The sequence below is a fragment of the Chrysemys picta genome, chromosome 3 (assembly GCF_011386835.1).
Source record: "Chrysemys picta bellii isolate R12L10 chromosome 3, ASM1138683v2, whole genome shotgun sequence".
NCBI lineage: Eukaryota > Metazoa > Chordata > Testudines > Emydidae > Chrysemys > Chrysemys picta.
The window spans coordinates 16682056-16709754 of NC_088793.1; the positions used below are offsets into that span (position 1 = coordinate 16682056).

At 48.4% G+C, this 27699-nt stretch overlaps 2 protein-coding genes across 6 annotated transcripts; one reads left to right on the forward strand and one right to left on the reverse strand.

The window, feature by feature from the left end:
- Positions 1-461: 461 nt before the first annotated feature.
- Positions 462-27229, reverse strand: CENPQ (centromere protein Q). Of its 4 annotated transcripts, none has more exons than XM_005312964.5 (9): positions 27025-27183; positions 25070-25216; positions 23962-24016; positions 21195-21306; positions 20633-20701; positions 18399-18528; positions 1999-2118; positions 1679-1756; positions 462-1187 (listed from the first exon to the last, which is right to left on the reverse strand). In XM_005312964.5, the coding sequence occupies exons 1-9, from the start codon at positions 27073-27075 to the stop codon at positions 1059-1061; spliced, it is 891 nt and encodes a 296-aa protein (XP_005313021.2). In that variant the 5' UTR covers positions 27076-27183; the 3' UTR covers positions 462-1058. The 4 variants fall into 4 exon arrangements, with proteins under 4 accessions (XP_005313021.2, XP_065443587.1, XP_065443585.1 ...); XM_065587515.1 differs by lacking the exon at positions 27025-27183 and adding an exon at positions 26543-26667; XM_065587513.1 differs by lacking the exons at positions 462-1187; positions 1679-1756; positions 1999-2118 and adding an exon at positions 14092-14590 and having other exon boundaries at positions 27025-27229.
- Positions 2117-15650, forward strand: LOC135982164 (uncharacterized). Of its 2 annotated transcripts, XM_065587510.1 has the most exons (4): positions 2117-2795; positions 3489-6942; positions 7283-14086; positions 15081-15650. In XM_065587510.1, exons 3-4 carry the CDS (start codon positions 13510-13512, stop codon positions 15554-15556), a joined length of 1053 nt encoding a protein of 350 aa, XP_065443582.1. In that variant the 5' UTR covers positions 2117-2795; positions 3489-6942; positions 7283-13509; the 3' UTR covers positions 15557-15650. The 2 variants fall into 2 exon arrangements, with proteins under 2 accessions (XP_065443582.1, XP_065443583.1); XM_065587511.1 differs by lacking the exons at positions 2117-2795; positions 3489-6942 and having other exon boundaries at positions 7230-14086.
- Positions 27230-27699: the final 470 nt, after the last annotated feature.

Consider the following 27699-nt stretch of genomic DNA (forward strand, 5'->3'; position numbering starts at 1 on the left):
ACCTAAGCTGGTAGAAGATAAGCTTAGGGAGTCTTTCATGAGGGTCCCCATATCGGTATCCCAGAGTTCAGATTTGGTGGGGTGTATACCCTGACAGTCATAACCAGATCTTTTAATGAAATAATGGAGAGAATCTATCATTGACAAATGCATGCAAGAGAGGTCAGAGCCTGGGAGGAAATGCACATTTTAGTTTTTCCTTTTCCAAAACTAAAGATTTCCTGGGAATTAATGAAATAAAAGGTGAGTACAGAACTCTGAGATTTGCACCATAAGCTTTTCTTATCCCTGCCCATCTCCCAGGATAAACCTAACACACTACTGAACCAGGTGCAAGTGCCTTTGTTAGGCAGTGGACTAAGAGTGTAAGGAATACTGTCCAACTGATCAAATGAAATGTTGATCCTTTAACTTACGGTTCCCACATAGGTGTTTTGATTTACATTTAAAGACAGACCTAATTTTGCTTGAAACGGGGGTATTTATTGTGGTTTAGCAACTATTCTTTAAATAAAATATCTATTACATCATTCAACTTCAAATAGGATTTAATTTTCTCTTTAGAGTGAATGTTGAGTCCATAGAGGTACTATAGTCATATCTCTGACATAACAGGCCTAATATAATGAAACAATCCTAGTCTTCCAAAAGAAAAGAAAAGAAATCCAGACCTTTCAATGCAATATTAGAGCTAGTGGAATCTGCTGCTGGTCAGTCAGTTCTCTGAACCACAAAAAAATGTTTGAAAATGGAAAATATCAGCCATAACCCAGTTTATTAATAGATAATATATACACTATTTAAAAGTGGTCCTTATGTGGATGAGCTAGGTTCTATATGTCTGGTCTTTACGCCAGTGAAAAAACAGCATGTCACTAATGACCCACTGGGCAACAATCAATATATTGTGCCAATATCTGGCTAATAAAGGACTGACTAATAGACACTTGGTGATTGCAGAAGGCAAGTCTTTAGAAGTAAAAAACATTGTCACAGGATCAACACCTGCTGGACCATGAAATAAAGCCTGCCTCAGCATAACTTTGTGCATGGATTCCTCAAAGGAAGTCCACCTTCTCATAGGCCTGTTCAAGGTGGGTCAACATGTTCTTCATCTCAGCTGAGTGCTGGATGGTGCTTAGGTCCTTCAGAATACCTTTCTGGTCTTGGATTTTCAGAATCTCCTCCTGGAGAAGGAAGAAAGGAAGGAGAATGGGTGAGAGACATACAAGACATATCCATTTCACTTATGGCATGTCTACCGGGAGCAACACTGCACACTATGGGAGTGCATTTCAAAAATCGCACCCCCGCTCCCAATGTGCATTGCTGCTATGTGTAGACAAGCCATTAAAAGTCCAGGAGAAATTCCATCCAATAAGACTTTATTTCCATTGCAGTCCCTGCTGTCTACAAGGTGACATGAGGATAGTGATCTTTAACACTTGGATGGAAATATCTCACAAGGGACCATTTAATAAACTTCTTTCTGCGATCAAGGATAGGCAGGCAGTTCTTATTCAGAGTATTTTACAGACTATTCAAACACAAACACATTACTCTGCCCAGGAGAGGGGAAATGCAGACAGTTCCTGATAGAAAGGGTAATGTGGTTTCTGTTCTTTCCTCCTCATTGTCTGGAAGGTCTCTGAAAACATGGTGCCCTGTCCCTGCTCACCTGCAGAATGGGTGCTGTCAGGCTGTGCTTTGGGAGTTCTGGAAGACTGAGGACCCCTGTACCATTTTTCTGGAACACCTAGAGAAGCAAGAAAAATAAAATGTGATCACAGATGCAAACGGATTCTTTACGGCCACCATCCTCCTAATTTCTTCGTCCGAAAGACAGAAATCCCTGATGTTTAGAAATCCTTGAAAATGCACACGCCTAATGCCAGGTGTGTTTCTCCTACACAAGGCCTCTGCTCAGAGATTGTGTACTGGTTGGTTCCAGAAACATGCCCTCCTGGGATCAATGCAGCAAATCTTGTTATAAGATACCTTCTTAGCCTTGTCCTCAGCTTCCTCCAACCGGTTCCTGAGAGTCTGGATTTTGTCCTGCAGGCTCTGAATATTCTCCTCTGTGTTCTCAGCAGTCTGCACAGCTGTCGTTATTTCTTCCTGGGTTAAAATGAAAAGAACAGAACAAATACATTTAAAAACAATTTATATGCAAAACATTGTGGTAGAGTCCCACCCAAACTGTCCCATTTTTAACTTCCCTGACAAACACGGATGCTCAAGAAAGAATCAAAGAACAAGAAATCAATAGAATTAAAGGACTGAAGTCTCATCTATCATGTGACAGCATTTGTATGAAGTAATGAAACAGCTCTATTACGACACGGCCATTGATCTCTGTCTATGAACAAGAAGTTTGGTGTAGTGAGGCGGTGTCGCTCTCCACCGCCCTAGAGAGGAACGAGCCCTTCCGGACACCGGAGTGGGTGGAGCTAGGGAGCACTGAGCCCACCCCCCAGAGGGTCAGGAGGCACCCCGGAAGTACAAAGGCTCGACTTCAGAACTCACTGGAGAGACAGCCACCGGGGAGGCCAGACACTGTCCTGGCCCGCGACTGGGAAGCCCTTGTGGCCCTAGGTGCACCCAAGGACTGGCCTGACCTGCCCCACGCCCACTACCCGGAGGAGTTGCCAGGCCTGCCCCACACCCGCTACCTGGAGGAATTGCCGGGCCTGCCCCAAGCCAGCTACCCGGAGGAGTTGCTGGATCTGCCTCTTGCCAACTACCCTGAGGAACCCATGGTGCTAGACCCCCCGGAGGACACCACCGTGATCCAGGTACAAGGAGGGGGGAGTCTGGAAGTAGCCATGGGGCAGCCGACCCTAGTCTGGTTGCAGCACTGCCAGAGCCCGTGTCAGTGTGTTGCAGTCAGGATCCCAACTGACACAGCAGCGGGTCTTCTGCTGCTGCTAGGGCCCCGGACTGGGACGCAGTGGAGTGGGAGAGCCTGCGTCCCCCCTGCCACCCAACTCGCGGGTGGCAGTCTCCCCCTCTCCCAGGTCCCTTGGAGGCCTGGGCTCATTGCTACTGTTTGCATTGCTATTGCTCAGCCCTGCTTGAGGGCCTGACTAACTGTGGCCCCGACCTGACCCAGGCTTGGGCGTATTGCTACTGTTTGCATTGCTATTACTCAGCCCCTGCCTGAGCGCCTGACGCATTGTTGCCCCGCCCTGACCCAGGGCTTGGGCTTATTGCTACTGTTTGCATTGCTACTGCTCAGCCCTGCCTGAGCGCCTGACACATTGTTGCCCCGCCCTGACCCAGGGCTTGGGCTTATTGCTACTGTTTGCATTGCTACTGCTCAGCCCTGCCTGAGCGCCTGACACATTGTTGCCCCGCCCTGACCCAGGGCTTGGGCTTATTGCTACTGTTTGTGTTACTATTGCTCAGCCCCTGCCTGAGGGCCTGAGCACCCGACTCACTGTTCCCCCAGCCTGACCCAGGGCCTGGACGTATTGTGCTTATTTCAGTTGCCGCAAGGGCCGCCGAAGGAGACTCCCGTGGCTGGACTAATTCCCCCCAGGACATCAACACTGTATAGTGAGGCGGTGTGGCTCCCCGCCACCCCGGCAAGGGACGGGTCCCGGCTAACCTCTTTACACTTGGATTCAGTTCAAGCATGGAATTAAGACTCCAGTCCCACCTTTTCCCAGCCCCACAGCTGCTCTTCTGTTAGAAACAGCTTGACTGGATGAGCCAAATAAGCCAGATAAGCTCCTGTTAAAATACTCATAGACTCATAGACATTAAGGTCAGAAGGGACCATTATGATCATCTGGTCTGACCCCCTGCATGCTGCAGGCCGCAAGACCCTTCCCTGGACTCTACCGTTGAAGTCCCCAATCCTGTGTTTTAGTGACTTCAATCGGCTGAGACCCTCCTGCTAGTGATCCCTGCCCCATGCTGCGGAGGAAGGCGAAAAACCTCCAGAGGCTCAGCCAATCTACCCTGGAGGAAAATTCCTTCCCGACCCCAAATATGGCGATCAGTAATACCCCGAGCATATAGGCAAGAGTCTCTAGCCTGACCCTTGTTGGCCATTATGCTGTTCATGTACCATTGCTTGGTTTTCCTTGGCTACTATGTTTTATCATTAAACCATTCCCTCCATAAACTTATCCAACTTAATCTTAAAACCAGACAGGTCTGTCGCCCCCACCGTTTCCCTCGGAAGGCCGTTCCAATATTTCACCCCTCTGATGGTCAGAAACCTTCGTCTAATTTCAAGCCTAAACTTCCCCCCGGCCAGTTTGTATCCATTCGTTCTCGTGTCCACATTAGTACTAAACTGGAATAATTCCTCTCCCTCCCTTGTATTAACCCCTCTGATATATTTAAAGATAGCAATCATATCCCCCCTCAGCCTTCGCTTTGTCAGACTAAACAACCCAAGCTCCTCTAATCTCTTTTCATACGACAGGTTTTCCATTCCTCTGATCATCTTAGTCGCCCTTCTCTGCACCCGTTCCAGTTTGAGTTCATCTTTTTTAAACATTGGAGACCAGAACTGCACACAGTACTCCAAATGAGGTCTCACCAGCGCCTTATACAACGGAAGCAGGACCTCCCTATCTCTACTAGATATACCTCGCCTAATACATCCCAAGACCGCATTGGCTTTTTTCACCGCCACGTCACATTGCCGACTCATAGTCATCCTGCGGTCCACAAGGACCCCTAGGTCCTTCTCCTCTTCCGTTACTTCTAACCAATGCGTCCCCATCTTGTAACTAAAATTGTTATTATTCGTCCCCAAGTGCATCACCTTACACTTTTTACTATTAAATTTCATCCTATTTCTGATACTCCAATTCACAAGCTCATTCAAGTCTCCCTGCAGAGTATCCCTATCCTCCTCCGAGTTTGCAACTCCTCCCACCTTCGTATCATCCGCAAACTTTATCAGCCCACTCTTGCAATCGGTCCCGAGGTCAGTTATAAATAGATTAAATAAGATGGGTCCCAAAACCGAACCTTGAGGCACTCCACTAGTAACCTCCCTCCAACCCGACAATTCACCCTTTAATACGACCCGCTGCATTCTCCCCATTAACCAATTCCCTATCCACCTCTGGATTTTCATATCGATCCCCATGTTTTTCATTTTAACCAATAGTTCCTCATGGGGTACTATATCAAACGCTTTACTGAAATCCAGGTATATTAGGTCCACCGCATTTCCCTTATCTAATAAGTCCGTTACTTTCTCAAAGAAGGAGATCAGATTCGTTTGGCACGATCTGCCCTTCGTAAAACCATGCTGTAATTTATCGCATTTGCCATTAACTTCAAGGTCCTCAACTAGTTTCTCTTTCAGAATCTTCTCCAGCACCTTGCACACTACTGATGTTAAACTAACAGGCCTATAGTTACCCGGGTCACTTTTTTTCCCTTTCTTGAAAATAGGAACCACATTGGCTATTCTCCAGTCTAACGGGACTACCCCCGAGTTTACAGATTCATTAAATATAGTCGCTAATGGGCCTGCTATTTCCCGCGCCAATTCCTTCAATATTCTCGGATGAAGATCGTCCGGTCCACCTGACTTAGTCCCATTAAGGCGTTCTAGTTTTGTTTCTACCTCGGATGCGGTAATCCCCCATCCCGTATGCCCCTCTGTAACGGTGCTAGTATCCCTAATACCTTCATTGGCCTCATTAAACACCGATGCAAAATATTCATTGAGATATTGCGCCATGCCTAGATTATCTTTAATCTCCTCTCCGGCTATAGTCTTCAGCGGTCCCACTTCTTCTTTCTTTGCTTTCTTCCTATTTATATGGCTGTAAAACCTCTTACTATTACTTTTAATTCCCCTCGCTAAGTCCAACTCTTCTTGGCCTTTGGCCTTTCTCACTCTATCTCTACATTCTCTGACTTCACTAAGGTAAGTTTCCTTACTGATCCCTCCCCTCTTCCACTCTTTGTACGCTTTCTGTTTTTTCCTAATCGCCCCTTTCAGCCGGTCGCTCATCCAGCTCGGTCTAAGTCTCTTGCTTAGTAATCTTTTTCCCTTTTTGGGGATACAGGCTTCTGACAGTTCTTGCATCTTTAACTTAAAGTAATCCCAGGCTTCTTCTGCCTTTAGGTCCCTTAATACGTTTGCCCAATCCACTTCCCTTACCAGTCCCCTTAATTTGTTAAAATTGGCCTTTTTAAAATTATAAACCCTAGTCTTTAATACCATGATGATAGCCACCTTATGCATCTACGTGAACTCTTCCAGGGGAACCAGAGAGGAAGACAAATGCTCTGAGAAGTTGAAAATGATAGTTTAAATAATATTTGTGTAACAGAATGTCAGGTTCTACGCAGAGATGTTGAGTTTTTTTGCTGACTCAATGACAGACAGACCAGGTGGCTCCTATTATCTCCAATTCAGAAGGAGGTTATTTCTGCCTCAGAAAGAAACTCAAAGGGGAAAATCCCTCTGAACAGCCAGCCCAGGGTTATGTTTTGATGTTGCCACTTAAGTAAACCATAGGACCAAAACCCTGGAAAGGGGAAGTTTGAAGCAGATGAAGTGTGAGAGGCACGGACTGGCACCTGCTTACATTGTAATTTTTCTTCACTGCCCATTCTCTTGTCCTTGTCCTTCCCAGAACATGTCCTATTGGATTTCTTCCACAAAATAAGAAAGGATGCCTCTTGTTCCCTGCTACCCGCAGGCAAGAACAGCAGAGGCAGAAATCCAATAGAAACAAGACACGTGGATAACAAAATATTGTTTCAGCATCTTCAGTATTTCCTTGTCTGCCAGCAAGTTTGGTGGGATTTTGTTTTAAAACTGAACACAATGATGTGCTGAACAACACAGTCAGCGGCGAACCAGCTGAGCGGCGAACAGCCGAGGCTAACAGAGGAAGTTTGCCTGGGATCTGTCAGAGGAGGTACACTAAGTGCTACATTAGGGAGGCTATGTTGGTGAGTATAAGAGTGTCTGTTGCTGGGACAGTTTGTCAGTTTGACCGTGTGCTTGATTGCTTGCTTGTTTGTTTGAAAAGTGTGAATTGGAAGTGCTTTGTTCCAGGTGGGCCTGACTGGTATATAAGGGCAGTCAGCAGCGAACCAGCTGAGCGGCGAACAGCTGAGGCTAACAGAGGGAGTTTGCCTGGGGAGAGCTCACTGAGGCTTTCATCTGCAGGTTTCTCTGAGTAGTTCCTGCAACAGCTGAGGAAGCTCTTAAGAGGAAGGTGATATGGAAGGTGAGCAATCAGCTGTTGTAACCTGCACAGGTTGTGCCATGTTTGTCTTTCTTCCACAGGACAGAAGCGACTTTGTCTGCACAAAGTGCAAGCTGGTCTCCATATTGGAAGAGAAGGTTCGAGGTCTGGAGAAACGAGTATCGACTCTGCGTTGCATACAGGAAAATGAAGATTTCCTGGACAGACGCCAGGAGATGCTTCTACGGCCACAATGTTCTGAAGATTTAGAGCAGGCGCAGCAGGGACAGGATGGTGAAGAAGTTTGGCAGCATGTGACCTCCAGAAGGAGAAAGAGGAGCGTCCATGTACCAGCAATCGTTTCCATGTTCTCTCTACAGGTACTAATACGGAGAGTGGACTAGATGACCCATCTGAGGGAAGGGAGCAGAAGGAGACTCCACCGATTGGAAGGCAAAAGATGCACTGTCCTAGGGATGGGGGTTCCACGACCACCACTCCCAAGAGGAGGAGGGTGGTGGTGGTGGTCGGGGACTCCTTCTCAGGGGGACTGAGTCATCTATCTGCCGCCCCGACCGGGAAAACCGAGAGGTCTGCTGCTTGCCAGGAGCTAGGATACACGATGTGACGGAGAGACTGCCGAGACTCATCAAGCCCTCGGATCGCTACCCCTTCCTGCTTCTCCACGTGGTCACCAATGATACTGCCAAGAATGACCTTGAGCGGATCACTGCAGACTATGTGGCTCTGGGAAGAAGGATAAAGGAGTTTGAGGAGCAAGTGGTGTTCTCATTCATCCTCTCTGTGCAAGGAAAAGGCCTGGGTAGAGACTGTTGAATCGTGGAAGTCAACGAATGGCTACGCTGGTGGTGTCGGAGAGAAGGCTTTGGATTCTTCGACCATGGGATGGTGTTCCAAGAAGGAGGAGTGCTAGGCAGAGACGGGCTCCACCTAATGAAGAGAGGGAAGAGCATCTTCGCCAGCAGGCTGGCTAACCTAGTGAGGAGGGCTTTAAACTAGGTTCACCGGGGGAAGGAGACCAAAGCCCTGAGGTAAGTGGGGAAATGGGATCCTGGGAGGAAGCACAAGCAGGAGAGCGCAAGAGGAGAGGACTCCTGTCTCATACTGAGAAAGAGGGACGATAGATGAGTTACCTTAAGTGCCTATACACAAATGCAAGAAGCCTGGGAAACAAGCAGGGAGAACTGGAAGTCCTGGCACAGTCAGGGAACTATGATGCGATTGGAATAACAGAGACTTGGTGAGATAACTCACATGACTGGAGTACTGTCATGGATGGATATAAACTGATCAGGAAGGACAGGCAGGGCAGAAAAGGTGGGGGAGTTGCGTTGTATGTAAGAGAGGAGTATGACTGCTCAGAGCTCTGGTATGAAACTGCAGAAAAACCTGAGAGTCTCTGGATAAAGTTGAGAAGTGTGAGCAACAAGGGTGATGTCGTGGTTGGAGTCTGCTATAGACCACCAGACCGGGGGATCAGGTAGACGAGGCTTTCTTCTGGCAACTAGCAGAAGTTGCTAGATTGCAGGCCCTGGTTCTCATGGGAGACTTTAATCACCCTGATATCTGCTGGGAGAGCAATACAGCGGTGCACAGACAATCCAGAAAGTTTTTGGAAAGTGTAGGGGACAATTTCCTGGTGCAAGTGCTAGAGGAACCAACTAGGGGCAGAGCTTTTCTTGACCTGCTGCTCACAAACAGGGAAGAATTAGTAGGGGAAGCAAAAGTGGATGGGAACCTGGGAGGCAGTGACCATGAGATGGTCGAGTTCAGGATCCTGACACAAGGAAGAAAGGAGAGCAGAATATGGACCCTGGACTTCAGAAAAGCAGACTTTGACTCCCTCAGGGAACAGATGGGCAGGATCCCCTGGGAGAATAACATGAAGGGCAAAGGGGTCCAGGAGAGCTGGCTGTATTTTAAAGAATCCTTATTGCGGTTGCAGGAACAAACCATCCCGATGTGTAGAAAGAATAGTAAATATGGCAGGCGACCAGCTTGGCTAAAAAGTGAAATCCTTGCTGATCTTAAACGCAAAAAAGAAGCTTACAAGAAGTGGAAGATTGGACAAATGACCAGGGAGGAGTATAAAAATATTGCTCAGGCATGCAGGAGTGAAATCAGGAAGGCCAAATCACACTTGGAGTTGCAGCTAGCAAGAGATGTTAAGAGTAACAAGAAGGGTTTCTTCAGGTATGTTAGCAACAAGAAGAAAGTCAAGGAAAGCGTGGGCCCCTTACTGAATGAGGGAGGCAACCTAGTGACCAAGGATGTGGAAAAAGCTAATGTACTCAATGCTTTTTTTGCCTCTGTCTTCATGAACAAGATCAGTTCCCAGACTGCTGCACTGGGCAGCACAGTATGGGGAGAAGGTGACCAGCCCTCTGTGGAGAAAGAAGAGGTTCGGGACTACTTAGAAAAACTGGACGTGCACAAATCCATGGGGCCGGATGCGCTGCATCCGAGGGTGCTAAAGGAGTTGGCGGATGAGACTGCAGAGCCATTATTTTTGAAAACTCATGGCGATTGGGGGAGGTCCCGGATGACTGGAAAAAGGCTAATGTAGTGCCCATCTTTAAAAAAGGGAAGAAGGAGGATCCGGGGAACTACAGGCCAGTCAGCCTCACCTCAGTCCCTGGAAAAATCATGGAGCAGGTCCTCAAGGAATCAATTATAAAATACTTAGAAGAGAGGAAAGTGATCAGGAACAGTCAGCATGGATTCACCAAGGGGAAGTTGTGCCTAACTAACCTAATTGCTTTCTATGATGAGATAATTGGCTCTGTGGATGAGGGGAAAGCAGTGGATGTGTTATTCCTTGACTTTAGCAAAGCTTTTGATATGGTCTCCCACAGTATTCTTGCCAGCAAGTTAAAGAAGTATGGGCTGGATGAATGGACTGTAAGGTGGATAGAAAGCTGGCTAGATCGTCTGGCTCAATGGGTAGTGATCAATGGCTCCATGTCTAGTTGGCAGCCGGTTTCAAGCGGAGTGCCCCAAGGGTCGGTCTTGGGGCCGGTTTTGTTTAATATCTTTATTAATGATCTGGAGGATGGTGTGGACTGCACTCTCAGCAAGTTTGCAGATGACACTAAACTGGGAGGCATGGTAGATACACTGTAGGGTAGCGATCGGATACAGAGGGACCTAGATAAATTAGAGGATTGGGCCAAAAAAACCCTGATGATGTTCAACAAGGGCAAGTGCAGAGTCCTGCACTTAGGATGGAAGAATCCCATGCACTGCTACAGACTAGGGACCGAATGGCTAGGCAGCAGTTCTGCAGAAAAGGACCTAGGGGTCACAGTGGACGAGAAGCTGGATACAAGTCAACAGTGTGCTCTTGTTGCCAAGAAGGCTAATGGCATTTTGGGCTGTATAAGTAGGGGCATTGCCAGTAGATCGAGGAACGTGATCGTTCCCCTTTTTTCGACATTGGTGAGGCCTCATCTGGAATACTGTGTCCAGTTTTGGGCCCCACACTACAAGAAGGATGTGGAAAAATTGGAAAGAGTCCAGCGGAGGGCAACAAAAATGATTAGGGGTCTGGAGCACATGACTTATGAGGAGAGGCTGAGGGAACTGGGATTGTTTAGTCTCCAGAAGAGAAGAATGAGGGGCGATTTGATAGCTGCTTTCAACTACCAGAGGGGGGGGTTCCAAAGAGGATGGAGCTTGGCTGTTCTCAGTGGTGGCAGATGACAGAACAAGGAGCAATGGTCTCAAGTTGCAGTGGGGGAGGTCTAGGTTGGATATTAGGAAACACTATTTCACTAGGAGGGTGGTGAAGCACTGGAATGTGTTACGTAGGGAGGCGGTGGAGTCTCCTTCCTTGGAGGTGTTTAAGGCCTGGCTTGACAACTGGATGATTTAGTTGGGAATTGGTCCTGCTTTGAGCAGGGGGTTGGACTAGATGACCTCCTGAGGTCCCTTCCAACCCTGATATTCTATGATTCTTCATGGTAGGTGGCCTTAGACAGCACTTCCTGACTAACTTTCCATCAAGCACAGAGCCCTGCCTCCTTCCTGCTCTGTGGTAAATGGGCTAAAGATAGTGAATTGCTTATCTGTGGAAGTGTCCCATTGGATACAGATTGTTACCTGGAGCATTAGAATATGAAATGATAATTCATAGCCATTTTAAGACTTTATCTACGAAACAAAGAAGAAGCAGGGGCAGATTTTAAGGTCAGCAGTTTGTGAGTCATAGTGGTCATTGGTGCCATCTTACTCACTAACACCATAGAGTTTCACGGGGAGAGGGGCGACATTATACAACACACTATAAATTCTGTCACCTCATTACACCGTCCACTGCATCTCAGCCTCCAGAGTAAACACAGCATGAAATCTCACTGTCTAATAGAACACTTGTGTGAAGACCGTGAAAGGATGAAGGATCTGGGTTACTGATCAGTTAGATTATAGTGATCACCACCACAGAATCCAATTATGTGCCAAATTCACCCCCACCCCAGCAAGTAACAGGCAATGTGGCTACTTGTAAGTTTGTGTTATCCCAAACCACCATAACAAGGGGAACTGCACATCAGAGAGCTGCTCAAATATTACTACAGAACCACAGAAATGTAGGGCTGGAAGGGGGGTCATTCAGTCCATCCCCAGTGCTGAGGCAGGACCAAATACACCTAGACCATCCCTGACAGGTTTCTTGTTCTTAAAAACCTCCAAAGATGGGGATTCCAAAACTTCTCTTAGAAGTCTATTCAAGTGCTTAACTACAATTATAGTTAAAAAATCTTTCTTAATAGCTAACTTAAATCTCCCTTGCTGCAGATTAAACCAATTACTTCTTGTCCTGTCTTCAGTGGACATGGAGAACGGATCACTGTCCTCTTTAAAACAGCCGTTAACATATTTGAAGACTTATCAAGTCCTCCTGTCAGCCTTCTTTTCTGAAAACTAAACACATCCAATTATTTTAACCTTTCCTCCTAGGTCAAGTATCAAGAGTATCACCGGACTCCTTGTTGTTCTCATAGGTCAGGTTTTCTAAACCTTTTATCATTTTTGCTTTCAACTGTCTCCAATTTGTCCACATCTTTCCTGAAGTGTGGCACCCAGAACTGGACACAGTACTCCAGCTGAGCCCTCACCAGTGCTGAGTAGAGCAGGACAATTACCTCCCATGTCTTACAAACAACACTCTGTGAAGGGGTATACCAGGCCCTTTGAGGCCCCCTGCTGGAGGCCATATGATCCTAACCATACCCCACCACAGGAAAAGGAGCAGTGAAAGCTGTGTCCTCCAGGCCTGCCTAGAAAAGCTGCAGGGAAGCAGCCAATCAGAGCTCAGCAGGCTAAGTTAAAAGGAGTTACTGGGCCTGAGCAGATCAGTTGCTGGCTGGAACCAGATGTGTGAAGAAGGACTAGGAGGCTGTGAAGTTCCACAGGTAAAGAGGCTTGAGAGAGACCCTGCTCAAGCAGGGATAGGAGTGTGAAGCTCTCCATGCAGAAGCCTGGGAGAAAAAACCATGACTAAACGGGGGCAAAGATTGTTACAAGCTCTCCAGGAAAAGAGGCCTGAGAGAAGACCCTGAGAAATTAGGGCAGAGACTGAGAAATTTTGCAGGCAAGGAGGTCTGGAAGAAAAAGGGAACGAAGAGATGATGAGACCAAGTGGGAGGCAGCCCAGGAAATCCAGCAGCAACTATTAAAGGGATGCAGTACACTCACCTTATAGTATTTTCATATAAACCACATTTCCCTAGTTTTCTTATGAGACTGTCATGCAGCATAGTGTCAAATTCCTTACTAAAATTAAGTTATCACATCTATAGCGCCCCCGTACCTCCATCCACTTGTAACCCTGTCAAAAATGGTTGGTTTAGCATGATTTGTTCTTTACAAATCCATGCTGGCTATTCTTTATAACCATATTATTGTCTAAGGCCTGGTCTACACTAGGCGTTTATGTCGAAGATAGCGCCGTTACATCGAATTAACCCTGCACCCGTCCACACTGCGATGCTATTTAGTTCGACATAGAGGTCTCTTTAATTCGACTTCTGTACTCCTCCCCGACGAGGGGAGTAGCGCTAAATTCGACATGGCCATGTCGAATTAGGCTAGGTGTGGATGGAAATCGACGCTAATAGCTCCAGGAGCTATCCCACAGTGCACCACTCTGTTGATGCTCTGGACAGCAGTACGAGCTCGGATGCTCTGACCAGCCACACAGGAAAAGCCCCGGGAAAATTTGAATTTGAATTCCTTTTCCTGTCTGGCTAGTTTGAATCTCATTTCCTGTCTGGACATCGTGGCGATCACAGCAGCACTGGCAACGATGCAGAGCTCTCCAGCAGTGATGGCCGTGCAGTCTGTGAATAGAAAGAGGGCCCCAGCATGGACTGATCGGGAAGTCTTGGATCTCATCGCTGTGTGGGGCGATGAGTCTGTGCTTTCCGAGCTGCGATCCAAAAGACGGAATGCAAAGATCTACGAGAAGATCTCTAAAGACATGTCAGAGAGAGGATACAGCCGGGATGCAACGCAGTGCCGCGTGAAAATCAAGGAGCTGAGACAAGGCTACCAGAAGACCAAAGAGGCAAACGGACGCTCCGGATCCCATCCCCAGACATCCCGTTTCTACGAGGCACTGCATTCCATCCTCGGTGCGGCCGCCACCACTACCCCACCACTGACCGTGGACTCTGAGGATGGGATAGTGTCCACGGCCGGTTCCTCGGACATGTTAGGGGACGGGGAAGATGAGGAAGGAGATGAGGAGGGCGAGGCAGTCGGCAGCGCTCACAACGCTGATTTCCCCGACAGCCAGGATCTCTTCATCACCCTTACAGAGATCCCCTACCAAGCATCCCCAGCCGTTACCCCGGACACAGAATCTGGGGAAGGATCATCCAGTAAGTGTTGTAAACATCTAAACATTTATTTTTAACAGAACAGGAATATTAACAATTAAAAGAATGGGTTGTTCATGATTACTTTGCCCTAGGCGTTTAACGGTTCAGTCATGGGCAGTGCAAGTTTTGAAAAAAAATCTAGCAATGTCCGGTTTTCCGTGATTGTCCTGCCCAAGCCGCTCTACTGTTTATTCCCTGCTACTGCAGCTACAGTAAAATGCGGTCTATATGTCCGGGGATAGAGCAGTAATCCTCCTGGGACATCTCGATGAAGCTCTCCTGGAGGTAATTGGAAAGCCGTTGCATGAGGTTCCTGGGGAGAGCAGCCTTATTGGGTCCTCCGAAGTACGACACGTTGCCGCGCCACGAGACTATCAAGTACTCGGGAATCATTGCTCTGCACAGCAGGGCGGCATACGGCCCTGGTCTTTGGAGGCTTTCCCGGAGCATTCTCTCTCTCTCGCTCTCAGAGATCCTCATCAGGGTGATGTCGCCCATGGTGACCTGCTTTGAATTAGGTAGGGGAATGTTAGTGTTGGGACTGCTTGCCCGTTCCTTTACAGAACTGTAACCGCTGGTTTGCAGCCACGCAGTGGAGGCGGGAGAGGGGCAGCCGAAAGGGATCGTTCCCGGGGACAGCCGCGAGGGGGTGGGACAGGGGCAGAGTTCCCGCTTGCCGGATTGCTGGCAGCAGGGACTGACATTGCTTTCAATGTGAAATGAGGCCAGTGGTAATATAAAAGTTTTAAACTGCCACAAGTATACAGCTTACCATGTCTGCCTGCAACAGAAATTCCGTTGTGCTGCCCCGCTTCTCAAATGTGCTGTGCAAGACCCCAGGCACTGAATGCGAAGGCCGAGAATTCGACCTTGTGCTGAGTGCGCATGTGATAGGTGCTGTGCATGGTCTTGTTCACAGAGAAAGACTATGTTCTTTGTTCACAACTACATTTATCTTTCTGAGGAATTCACTCCCTTTTTCCCATTTCCACAGCCCCATCTGCGACTGTCTCACAACCTAGCCTGGCATCACACTCCCAGAGGCTAGCGCGGATTAGGCATAGGAAGAAGAGGACACGGGAGGACATGTTCTCGGAGCTTATGGCCTGTTCCCAAGCCCAGGCAGCACAGCAGACCCAGTGGCGGGAGAACTTGACCCAAATGCACCAAGCAAACATGGATCGGGAGGAGAGGTGGCGGCAGGAAGACCAGCAGGCGACTCAAACGCTGCTTGGACTACTGAGGGAGCAAACAGACACGCTCCGGCGCCTTGTGGATGTTCTGCAGGAACGGAGGCAGGAGGACAGAGCCCCGCTGCAGTCCATCTCTAACCGCCCTCCCCCGCCACCAAGTCCCATACCCACCTCACCCAAAGTGCAAAGAAGGAGAGGCGGCAGAGTCCGTGCTAACTCTCACTCCACCCCTGCAGAGAGCTCGAGTAGCAGAAGGCTCTCATTCCCCAAAATTTGACAAGTTCTTTCCTTCCCGCCTGACACAAGCCCCCGTCCAAGTTTCACCTCCCAGTTCCATGTGTAGTTGATAATAAAAAATACGTTTCTGTTAACTACTGTTTCAATCATGTTCTTTTGGAGGAGGAGGGGAAAGGGGGTTGGTAATTGGACAGGACAGTCACCTTTGGCAGGGTACATAGGCGGGGGCAGGCTCAGCAGCAGGGCACATAGACAGTGCAGTGATGCAGTGACTAGTTACCCTGGTTAGTCTGGGAGGTGGTTTTCATGTTATGTGGTGGGGGGTGGGTTGCTCTGTGACTTTGTGGCGGGGGAGGGCAGTTACAGATCTTAAGCGGTGGTCCTTATGCAGGATCACAGAGCCACACAGCAGGGGATCTGTAACCGTCCTCCCCCTGCCACAAAGTCACATAGCCCCCCCATACACACAGTCCCGATCAGGAGGGGTGACAGGCTCCGTTGAAACAACCATCCCACCGCAGCGGAGCCTGTCAATCCTTGAGTTTAGAAGCTTCATTCGAGTCACTACACTACACCCGCTCCGCACCACAGTCTGCGTCCCAGTTTTAAAAAATTCCCGCGAAAACAGTAGTAAAGAAAACGGTGTGCATTAACAAAGTAGAACTATTTTTATTTCGACACGTGTGTTGGAAGGGGGGTGAAGGGGGTATGTAACTGGATAGGATAGTCAACATTAACTGGGTAAAGAAACGGGGGCAGGTTCAGCTTCTCTGTACACAAACTGTAAAGTCACAGGTTACCCTGCTCACTCAGGAACTTTGCTTTCAAAGCCTCCCGGATGCACAGCGCTTCCCGCTGGTCTCTTCTAATCGTCCGGCTGTCTGGCTGTGCGTAATCAGCAGCCAGGCTATTTTCCTCAACCTCCCACCCCGCCATAAAGGTCTCCCCCTTGCTCTCACAGAGATTGTGGAGCACACAGCAAGCTGCTATAACAATGGGGATATTGGTTTCGCTGAGATCACAGCGAGTCAGTAAGCTTCTCCATCTCCCCTTGAGACGGCCAAAAGCACACTCCACCACCATTCTGCACTTGCTCAGCCGGTAGTTGAAGAGTTCTTTTTCACTGTCCAGGGCGCCAGTATAGGGCTTCATGAGCCAGGGCATTAGCGGGTAGGCTGGGTCCCCGAGGATGACTATAGGCATCTCCACATCCCCAACAGTTATTTTGTGGTCCGGGAAGTAAACACCTTGTTGCAGCTGTCTAAACAGACCAGAGTTCCTGAAAACACGAGCGTCATGAACCTTGCCCGGCCATCCCACGTAGATGTTGGTAAAACGTCCCCTGTGGTCCACCAGTGCTTGCAGCACCATGGAAAAGTAGCCCTTTCGGTTAATGTACTGGCTGGCCTGGTGGTCCGGTGCCAGGATAGGGATGTGAGTTCCATCTATGGCCCCACCGCAGTTTGGGAATCCCATCGCTGCGAAGCCATCTATGATCGCCTCCACGTTTCCCAGGGTCACTACCTTTGGCAGCAGTATATCAACGACTGCCTTCGCTACTTGCATCACAACAACCCCCACGGTAGATTTGCCCACCCCAAACTGGTTCGCGACTGACCGGTAGCTGTCTGGCGTTGCAAGCTTCCAGAGGGCTATGGCCACTCGCTTCTGGACACTCAGTGCAGCTCGCAACCGGGTGTCATTGCGCTTCAGGGCAGGGGACAGCAACTCACAAAGTTCCAGGAAAGTTCCCTTCCGCATGCGAAAGTTTCGCAGCCACTGGGATTCATCCCAGACCTGCAGCACTATGCGGTCCCACCACTCAGTGCTTGTTTCCCGTGCCCAGAATCGCCGTTCCACGGCATCAACATGACCCATTGCCACCGTGATGTCCTCGGCGCTGGGTCCCTTTCTTTCTGAGAGGTCTGTGCTACTCTCAGACTTCAGGCCATCACCGCGGTGCCGTAGCCTCCTTGCCTGACTTTTCTGCATCTGCCTCAGGGAAACCTGTATGATAAGCTGCGAGGCGTTGAGAGCGGCCACAACTGCAGCGATGGTCGCAGCATGCTCCATGCTCGCAGTGCTGTGGCGTCCGCGCTGTCAATGACTGGAAAAGTGTGCGAACTGATTTCCCGCCGGCGCTTTCAGGGAGGGAGGGCGGGAGTGATGGACGGATGACGACAGTTACCCAAAAGCACCCTCGACACATTTTGTTACCCAGAAGGCATTGCCGGCTACACCCAGAATTCCAATGGGCAGAGGGGACTGCGGGAACTGTGGGATAGCTGACCACAGTGCACCGCTTCGAATGTCGACGCTTTCACCATTAGTGTGGACTCACAAAGTCGAATTACTGTCCTTAGTGTGGACACACACGTTCGACTTTGCAATATCGATTCCAAAAATTCGATGCAAGTAAAATCGAACTACTCTCGTAGTGTAGACAAGGCCTAAGTGCTACAAACTGATTGTTTAATCATTTGTTTCAGTATCTTTGCAAGTACTGAAGTTAGGCTGACTGGTCTATAATTCCCCGGATTGTCTTTGTTCCCCTTTGATTCTGTGATGCACATCAGAATTTTTTTTTAATGAAGTGCCTGATAAAAGAGATGAATAAGACCTGGACTGAGTGAACCTTGACTGAACTTCCTCCTCATCCCTGGAGACCGTAGTCTCTCCAGTGCACAATTGGGATCCTTCAATGCAGCAGTGTGAAGTGAAGATCAGGAATGAAAGAACATGAACACCTGAAGTTCCCCTCCCATCACTAGAGTAAATGGTCCTTCCATTGAAAGGTTAGAATCTATTGGGGAGCAGAACAAGGATTTATACATATTCTTTACTCCTATCCCATACCACCTTTGCCCCCATGTCTCCCTTACCTGTAGTAGTGCCATAGCCTCTTCATTGGATGAGAGATTCTGTTTCTCTGCCACCTTAAGACTCAGCACATTTTTCAGGTTGCTTAGCTTCCCAATAGGCACCTTCAGGGTCTTGTAATGTCTTAGAAGCCTTGATTAAAAAAAAAAAAAAAAAAAAAAAAAAAAACGTGTTTGTTCCTGAAAAAACAAAGTGACCCACTAAAGACCTGCATAGGGAGAAGGCATGTTCACCATATACTCCCAGAGCTGCTCTCACTGAAGTAAAGGGCCCAGAGTGTTAAAGAAAGAAGGGCTGAAATTCTCTTTCAAGAGTGATGTGGTTTAGATGCCTGAGCACAGAACTAGCAGCCAGCAACTCCAGAGGTCTTATCTTGGCTATGACCATGTTGTCTGCTGTGGTCTCACTTAATCCCTCTGGCTCAGTTTGGCAACTATAAGGTTAAGTAGGTTAGTACTATTCTCATGTCTTTGTTCAGAATAATTAATTTTTGTGAAGTGCTGTGGAAGTGCTTAGTGTTATTATTTATAGAGCCCTGCAAATCCGCAGATATCCGCTTTATATCCGCGGATGCAGTTGTGGTGTTTACCATCTTTGCAGATCGGATGCAGATCAAAATTTTTGTACCCATGCAGGGCTCTAACAGTGCGATAGGGGGCTGATGCGGATACATATAAAAGGTGGAGTGCGGATCGTATACAAATTAATGATTGCAGATGCTGATCGGATACAGATGCAAATTTTTGTATCTGCGCAGGGCTCTAATTATTTAAACCAAAGAAGATCAGTTATGACACGTTATTTGATTTTTTTCACTGAGGATTCTGATGCTTAAAACAAGTATTCGTAATGGTTCATCCTTTAGTTTTGCTAATGCTTTGTATCTTTGCTCAGTCATCTTTTTATCATCTACTAAAGCCAAGACTCTTTTTTGGTGGGAGAGAGGGGGAAGAGAGAGGAGAAGGAGCTGGAATTGCTTATAAATGTCCTTATCTTTTTAAGACTGGATTATCACAAGTCTTTACTGCAATAATGTCTAATTATAAAAGTTCAGGATGGAACTCATACCCAGTGCTACTTCCCATATTCTTACAAGCACTGACTTATGTCAATAAATTATTCCCATTGTAAAATATTTACACTGGCTCTCAGTAAATACAACTTGAACCTGTTGTAGTATTTGCTTACATAAAAATAACTAAATAGCCTTGGATTTAAGACCAACATTATAACCCCCATTAGTTACTGGAGGTCAGAATCAGTATCCTATTTAATTGTTCTTGATATATAAAGGTACTACGAGCTAGGGTTATGTTGTGGCTACGCTCCTGGATATGAAACTTACTTCTAAGTACTATCTGCGCTGTTCTGATCGTTTCACCATTTAAAATAAAACTAATTAAGTGCTTATGCGCAGCACTTTCTGTTTCCCAATTTGGACCCTTTCATTTGAGTAACTTTATACAGTGTCCTGTGCCTTTGTTAAAGATACTATATAGATACATGTCGGAGCAAGAGCTTTATGCCTGTTTTCAAAAGTGGACATTAATTTTCGAGATGCCTTGATTTTTGGATGTCCAGTGTGAAATAACTTGGTCTGATGTTAAGAAATGTTAAGCTCCCATAACTCCCCCTGAAGTTAATCAGAGCTGTGCACATTCAGCACCTCCAGAAATCAGGTCACGGTGTCTCAAGTTGGTATCGGCCTCTGGCAGTAGCCAGTAATCGCCACTTCAAAGGAAGACAAATTTTTCACAGTATAACTGGCTACCTGAGCAATGAAGGACAAGAAGCCTGCACCTTATGCCCAACACATGAGATTACCCTTCTCCACGCATGCTATTAATGGTCACAGCTCTTAACAACCTGAGCGAGTTTGTTTGTTTTTAAACTGCTGATGTCACAAAATGATGGTGGCTCTAAACTGCCAAATTCAATATCTCACTTTATATTACAGTTCTAGAGCACACAGTTCATTCCAGCAGCTCCCAGGAATGCTGCCTGAGTGTCTGTTGCCTATATAAGGTGGTTAAAGAGAGGCTCTGCCACTTTGAACAAATCTTGATCATCCACTTCAGCAGATATGCTCTTGCGGTTTCCCTTTCTTGATCATACAGCAGCTTCCCTCTGATAGATTTCCTAAAAATGACAGCTCCCAGGATTGAAGGAACATTTCTAGGAATATGTTACAAAGTCACTGAGAGCCCTTGGGTCTCTTCGCCATACCACTCATTACCTTTCCTTCAGGAGGTTGAGATGCTTTTGAATGTCATCTTTTTCTTGTATTGATTTACTCAGAATGAATCTAGAAGAAGGGAAAAGCAAAGTGTTAATTTCTACCACAGAACCTATAAGTAGAAGGAACTTCCTGGAATGGGATTATATGATCAGCAATGTCACCCAAGACATGACTGTCTGGCAGAGCTTACATGAAATAATATTGCTGAACTGCAAATGCAGCCATTTATGCTGTCAGTTTACCTGGGTATGTCTTTATTTTTCCACTATCTATTAAATGTCTCAAGGCCTCTTCTACCCCAGGCTGAGAATGCCTTCCAAATCTCATCTCATGCTTTCCAAATGAAGAGTTCCAGTGCCAGATGGACCTGATGTCATGTTCTACAATGTTTAGAATCCTCAATAACTGATTAGTTGCTCGGACACTTTCAGAATGATTATTTTTTTACTAGCTATTACATTAAGCATCCTAATTACTTGAGGAAACATAATGAGATTCTTGGTCTTATGTGTCTGAAGCCTTGGCTGAGGTATGGGATGTGGTGGTGCTTGATACTTGCAATATTACTGAATCCATCATGACGCCCAGGTGGTCGATGCTGCTGTCTGGGAGTGGCTGCCAGGCTGCTGTTTTGCCAGGGGCCAACTTCACCTTTTTTGTGCCCCAAGAACCTGTTTTTGTTGGTACCAGAAAGAGAGAGAGGAGAAACAGTCAAGATGTGACCTATTAGACTTGGATAGAAAACTTTATGGTAAATCAGTTACTTTTCTGACCCCCAAATGACTGAGCTATCAACTCAAGAGCAGATTTTCTGCCCCAAAGAAACAGTATCTCAGAGCTGTCCACACTGTCAGTAGTAGTTATCTGTAAAGCACTGACAGTATGTTTGGTGATGTAAAACACACACAAGATATGTGGTCCCTGCCCTAAGAAGCTGCCATTCTATTGTGATTTCCTCCCAACATAATTGATAAAACTGGTGAAAGGATTGAGAAATAAGCCCATGAGAAGCCATTTTGGCTACTGGTCCATAACACATCCCCCTCCCCAGTGACACTTGAGCTAGTGACATTAGGCCAGGGGTCGGCAACCTACGGCACGCGTGCCAAACACGGCACGCGAGCCGATTCTGAGTGGCACGCTGCCTGCCCGGTGAGAGGAGGAGGAGGGGCGGAGGGGCCGGAAAGTGCCACGCTGGGGGAAGAAGCGGGAGGAGGGAAGCTTGGCTGCCGCAGGACCAAGCTTCTGCCTCCTGCCCCTGCAGGGGAGAGTGGTGGGGGAGGGGGGTCCCAGCCTCCTGTCCCACTCAGCCCCCCCGCCCATCACTCTCCCCTGCAGGGGCAGGAGGCAGAAGCTTGGTCCTGCGGCAGCCATGCTCCCCCCCCCCCCCTAGTTTCTTCCCACAACGTGGTGCATTCCGGCCCCTCCTCCTCCCCGCTCTCCCTGCCAGCGATGGTCCTTGCGAGGGGGAGCAGAGCAGAACTGAGCGGCAGCGTGCTCGCTGCTCTGTAGAGCAGGTAGAGAGAGGTAGGGACGGGCCTTGGGGAAGGGGGAGGAACAGGGCATATCCCTCCCAGCCCCCTGCCATGAGCCGCTCAGGGCAGGGGGCTGGGAGCACCCCCACGAACCGAGCACCCCAGCCCTCTGCCCTGCACCCCCCCTACACCCTCCAGCCCTCTGCCCTGCACCTCCCCCCAACACCCAGCCTTGTGCCCTGCACCTCCACACACCCTCCAGCCCTCTACCCTGAACCCCCCCCACACCCAGCTTTGTGCCCTGCACCTCCACACACACCCCAGCCCTCTGCCCTGATCCTCCCCACACACATCCCAGCCTTCTACCCTGCACCCGCACACACACCCCAGCCCTCTGCCTTGCCCTCCCCTCAACACCCAGCCTTCTGTCCTGCACCTCCACACACACACCCCAGCCCTCTGCCCTGACCTCCCCCCAACACCCAGCCTTCTGCCCTGCACCTCCACACACCCTCCAGCCCTCTGCCCTGACCTCGAGTCGCCCCGCTCAGCCCGCTGCAGGCCTAGGTGAACGGAACCCCAGGCGGGAAGTGGGCCGAGCAGGCTGGCGGCGTAAGATCAGCATTTTAATTTAATTTTAAAGGAAGCTTCTTAAACATTTTGAAAACATTGTTTACTTTACATACAACAATAGTTTAGTTATATAATATAGACTTATAGAGAGAGACCTTCTAAAAAATGTTAACATGTATTACCGGCACGCGAAACCTTAAATTAAAGTGAATAAATGAAGACTCGGCACACCACTTCTAAAAGGTTGCCTATCCCTGCATTAGGCACTGCTATATGACTGACTCAGGTTCGATTTCCAGCCCTGATTTCTAAACGGATGGATGCAGAAGAGGTTGGAAGTGCTGCAGAGATGGCATGTTCTATTCAAGAAGGGAATGTTTTCTGTCACTTAGCAGTGACTTCTGCAGACTGATTAAGGAGCAGTTTTAAAGGTTCTAAAGGGAATACTATCCCATTTAGATGGTAAACTCATGAGTAAGGCTACGATTTAGTCATAGGTATTTTTAGTAAAAGTCATGGACAAGTCACAGGAAATAAACAAAAATTCACAGCCCGTGACCTGTCCATGAGTTATATTGGGAGGGAGGGGAAACACTGCTGTGGGGTGGGGGGCGCCTGGGGCCAGCGGCTCCAGCTGCCGGGGGCCACGGACCGTGGCTGCTCTGGCCAGCCACCCGCCTGGGGGCCGTGGCTGCTCCAGCAGTGGCTAGTGTGGCTGTCCCCAGAGCTGCTCCAGCAGTGGCTGGTGTGGCTGGCCCCGGGCCAGCTGCTTGGGCGGCCCCGGGGTCAGCCATGCTGGCACCTGCAGAAGTCACGGAGGTCGCAGAAAGTCACGAAATCAGTGACCTCCGCGACCTCTGTGACAGACATGGAGCCCTACTCTGGAGGGCAGGGACTTGTCTACTTATTTGTATATTAAGCACCAATAATCCAGTAGCCATCAAGGGATCAGGAGCAAGTTAAAATGAGGACCCTCGTGGTCCTGATAGACACACACAGGCCCCACCACAAGCACTCAATAGAAAAGAAACATACTATTTGGAAGTAAAATCATATATTTTAATAAGACATAGAAATGCATCTTGGCTAAGGTTATACAGAGGATAATTTATTTTTTGTCATGCACAGAAAAAAATTGAGGCCTATTTGCAATCATATTTTGATAAAACTTATGAGTTATTTCCTGTTCTCAGTGTTGCTTCAGAATATGGATTTATGGATGAAGCACTAAAATATTGATGGGATACAGACATGTGGAGAAAATAAGGAAATTTGTACCTTCAGGGGACTGCTCCCTCTGTCGCTTCTCTCTCTTCTTGGCTGGCTGTGTGATCTGGTAAAAAGGAAAATTTACACCAGAGAAAGAAATGTGTACAGGCAGTCCTCGACTTTATGATGTTTGACTTACGATGAACGACACTTACGATGCTTCTGAATTGACACCCTGATTCAACTTACGACAGTTGGTTTCGACTTTACAACGCTCAGTCCCACAATGGAGTGGATTGCGATTCCGAGTTACGTTTCGACTTGCGATGCAATTTTCAGGAACCAATTGTGTCATAAGTCCGAGGACTGCCTATAAATGTTTTCTGGTGCATCCACTTGCTTCCAAGGACCAACTTTGTAGTAAGGGCTGAGAAGCCATTTGAATACATGACAATGGCATTTGCCTCTCCTATAGTAAAGGCTTGTTTTCTGCCTTGTGCAGCCATAGTCATCCAGCACACATTCTCAAATAAGAGCACATCTCACACAAGTTGTGCAGGCTTCTTTCAGTCTTAAACAGGAGGAAGCAACTCATAACCAGACCTCTTTAGCTCTCACATTACAGAAGCAAGTCTGCGGATGAGAAAATGTATGGGTTTATTTCTCCTAATCTCTTTTCAACAGCATGGGACCATGCTGCTCATAAGGCTGGTTGTGACAAGGAGCATCTTTCAGATAGAAAGCTGTCGGTGTCAATCTCGTGCCCTGCAGACCATGAGCCAGAAGTGATCTACTTTCTCCAAGGAATGACTGAGCTAAGATTTTATTGCTCTAATCACGTAGTCACTAGTTCTAGAATACATCCCTTTAATAGGTGAATAGCCAGTTCTGTTTCATTAAGCTATGGGACTACACTGCCCCCTCCTGACCCATCACATAAAATTCAGATATCTATTTCCTACAGGCCATGAGGATTTTCTCATGTCTTTTCCAGCCAGTTTATGTGTTGCAGAGAGAAGGGGTGCTCATCTTGAACAGACTGGATATTTGCTCAAGTTAAGCAAATATTCAAAGAAAAGCTCTCCTCACCACACACATTAGTAAAAGGATGACATATTCTCTCTTCCCACTTGAATAATTTTATTTCTTTGGGCTGATTAGTCTGAAATTTAATTACCTCTTTCTCTTGACTCCGTTTTTGTCCTCCATCTGCTTTTTTGCTGGCAGGTTCTGGGTGCTGCTGTGACTTGCTCTTCTTTTGTGCAGCTCCTTCTCTAACAGACTTCCCTGCCTTAGGGGGATGAGCACAATGATGTTTCATGACCTTTAAAGCAGTGGGGAGAGAAGCAGAGTCAACAGAGACAGAGATGTATAATCTATAAAGAAGTGCAAAACACACACAGCTATTGAACAGGAAGGCTGTGTTGAATACAGCATAACCTTTTGTGTATTTGAGTGCTTTGCTCCCTTGGTAAATGTCTCCACTTGCTGCCTGATGGAGAAGCCATGGGATATTCTACACGCACCCACACACCCTTGCCCCCGATTACTCCCCAGATCCATTAGCCAACATTTGTTTGTTATATGATCATAAACACCAATGTCATGCCTGTTACAGAGACTATTTACATTACATCCTCCTCACACCATTTCTCCTAGGCAGCTCCTACTCTGACACAGGGGATGATGCAACTTTGCCATGGCTTCTGGCAGCAACTGTCATGACACGGGAGGCGATGTCATTATGCTGAGCCTTGTGGCAGCGATTGTCGTGACATCATGGACAATTAGATCCTTGCAGGGGGGACTCTCATGACTTCACAGAGATCATGTCACTGCACTTTTTCGCAGCAGCTACTGTCATGACATATGGAAATGATGTTCTTGCAGTGGTGATCATCACGGCTTGGTGCTGGGTCTCCTGCAGTGACTGTCATGATATAAGGAACTGTCGTGATAGTAGGTAGGACTAATCCAGAGGTTCTGAAACTGGGGGTCAGGACCCCTCAGGGGGTCGTGAGGTTATTACATGGGGGGGGGCGTCACGAGCTGTCAGCCTCCACCCAGTCTCCACCCCAAACCCCACTTTGCCTCCAGCATTTATAATGGTGTTAAATATATACAGAAATGTTTTTAATGTATGGGGGAGGGGGGAGGTTGCATTCAGAGGCTTGCTATGTGAAAGGGGTCACCAGTTCAAAAGTCTGAGAATCCTTGGACTAATCTAAGTGATTGGGGCCCCTTTTGGGTGGGCTGAGAGTAGGGTGACCAGACAGCAAGTGTGAAAAATCGGGACAGGGGTGGGGGGTAATAGGAGCCTAAATAAGAAAAAGACCAAAAATCGGGACTGTCGCTATAAAATCGGGACATCTAGTCACCCTAGCTGAGAGAGGTATGGCCATAACCATACTGTCTGTGACTGGAGGGGTTCCCTAAAGTTATATGAGAGAGACTACATCTCCCAGCATGCATTGCCACCCCTGGTCATAGGCCGCTTACTGAGGTGGGCGCATTGCATGCCGGGAGATGTAGTCTTGGCCACCTGGACGCCCCTTCTCACCTCACAGCTACCTGATGCTGTCGCATTGACCGACTACACCCCCCGGAAAAGTCCCAGCGCGCGGCCTATCTCGGCCCCTCCGAGACTCACCGGTTCACCAATACCGACCCCAGTCCAGGTGCCTGGCGCAACGCCGCCAAGCCGTTAGAGACAACGTTCCCGCGCTGCAGCGCGCATGCGCACACTGAGGCCAAGCCAGCGTCCCTCCCAATGCACAGGCGCGCGCGCGCCTGCGTACTCGGCTTTGTTTGGGTTTGGGACTGACTCGCACCCGCACCAGCAGCAGGACGGGGCGGGTAAGGGCATGTCCACTGGGGAGCGGGCGCTGGTCGCTCAGTCCCCTCCCCCATCCCGCTTCCCTTCCGCCCCGCGCCTCAGGGGGGCCCCGGCCGGTGTGAAACAACCCGCGACGTCCCCAAGGCTGTTGTCAGCCCCCCCCCCCCCCCCGGCTGCTCGCGAGGCCAGACGCGCCCTTCGCTGTAACCGTCCCGCACGGGGCAGGATCCCCGGAGTCCCCTGCCCAGCTTCGCCACGGCTTTCCCGGGGGGCGGCGCCCGTGCCCGCCAACGCACCCCGGCCCTTTCTACCACGGCGCCGTCGGGCCTGTCTCCCCCCAGCGCCATTGCCGCTGTGCTGCCGGCCGCTCCCCGATCTGTAGCTGCGCCTTTGGTTTTCCTTCCGAAGGGCCCCGCTCGGCGCTTGTCGGGATTGAATCGCCTCTCGGTGGTTTCAGTGCTGGGGGGCGCGGGGCAGTTCGGGCTTGAGATGGGTAACGCCGAGGGGTGCAGTGTGGGTAGATGGGTGGTGGAGGAATAGGACGCCTGGATTGCGTTTGTTTTCACAGGCCAGTTAAGTTCTCTTCGGGTTCCTATACCACGTTCATTTTACTCCCTTTATAGTTAAAGTGGCCAGGCAGCAAATGTGAATAATCGGGACGGGGGTGAGGGGTAATAGGAGCCTATATAAGAAAAAGACCCCAAAATCGGGACTGTCCCTATAAAATCAGGACATCTGGTCACCCTATTTTATAGTTGTGCTGAGGTTGAGTGTTTCTTTGCAAATGGTTAAAGCAGGGGAGTGGGTTCCATCCTTTACTGCTGGCCTTGACTTGCAGTTGGAATTTAGGCAAGCCACATAATTGCTGCATGACTCAGTTTCTCCATCCGAGCTCTTCCCATGAAAGACAATACGGCAATGCAAAGTATTTATTTATATACTTCCAGTTTCCTCAGCTCGTCTCACGTTGG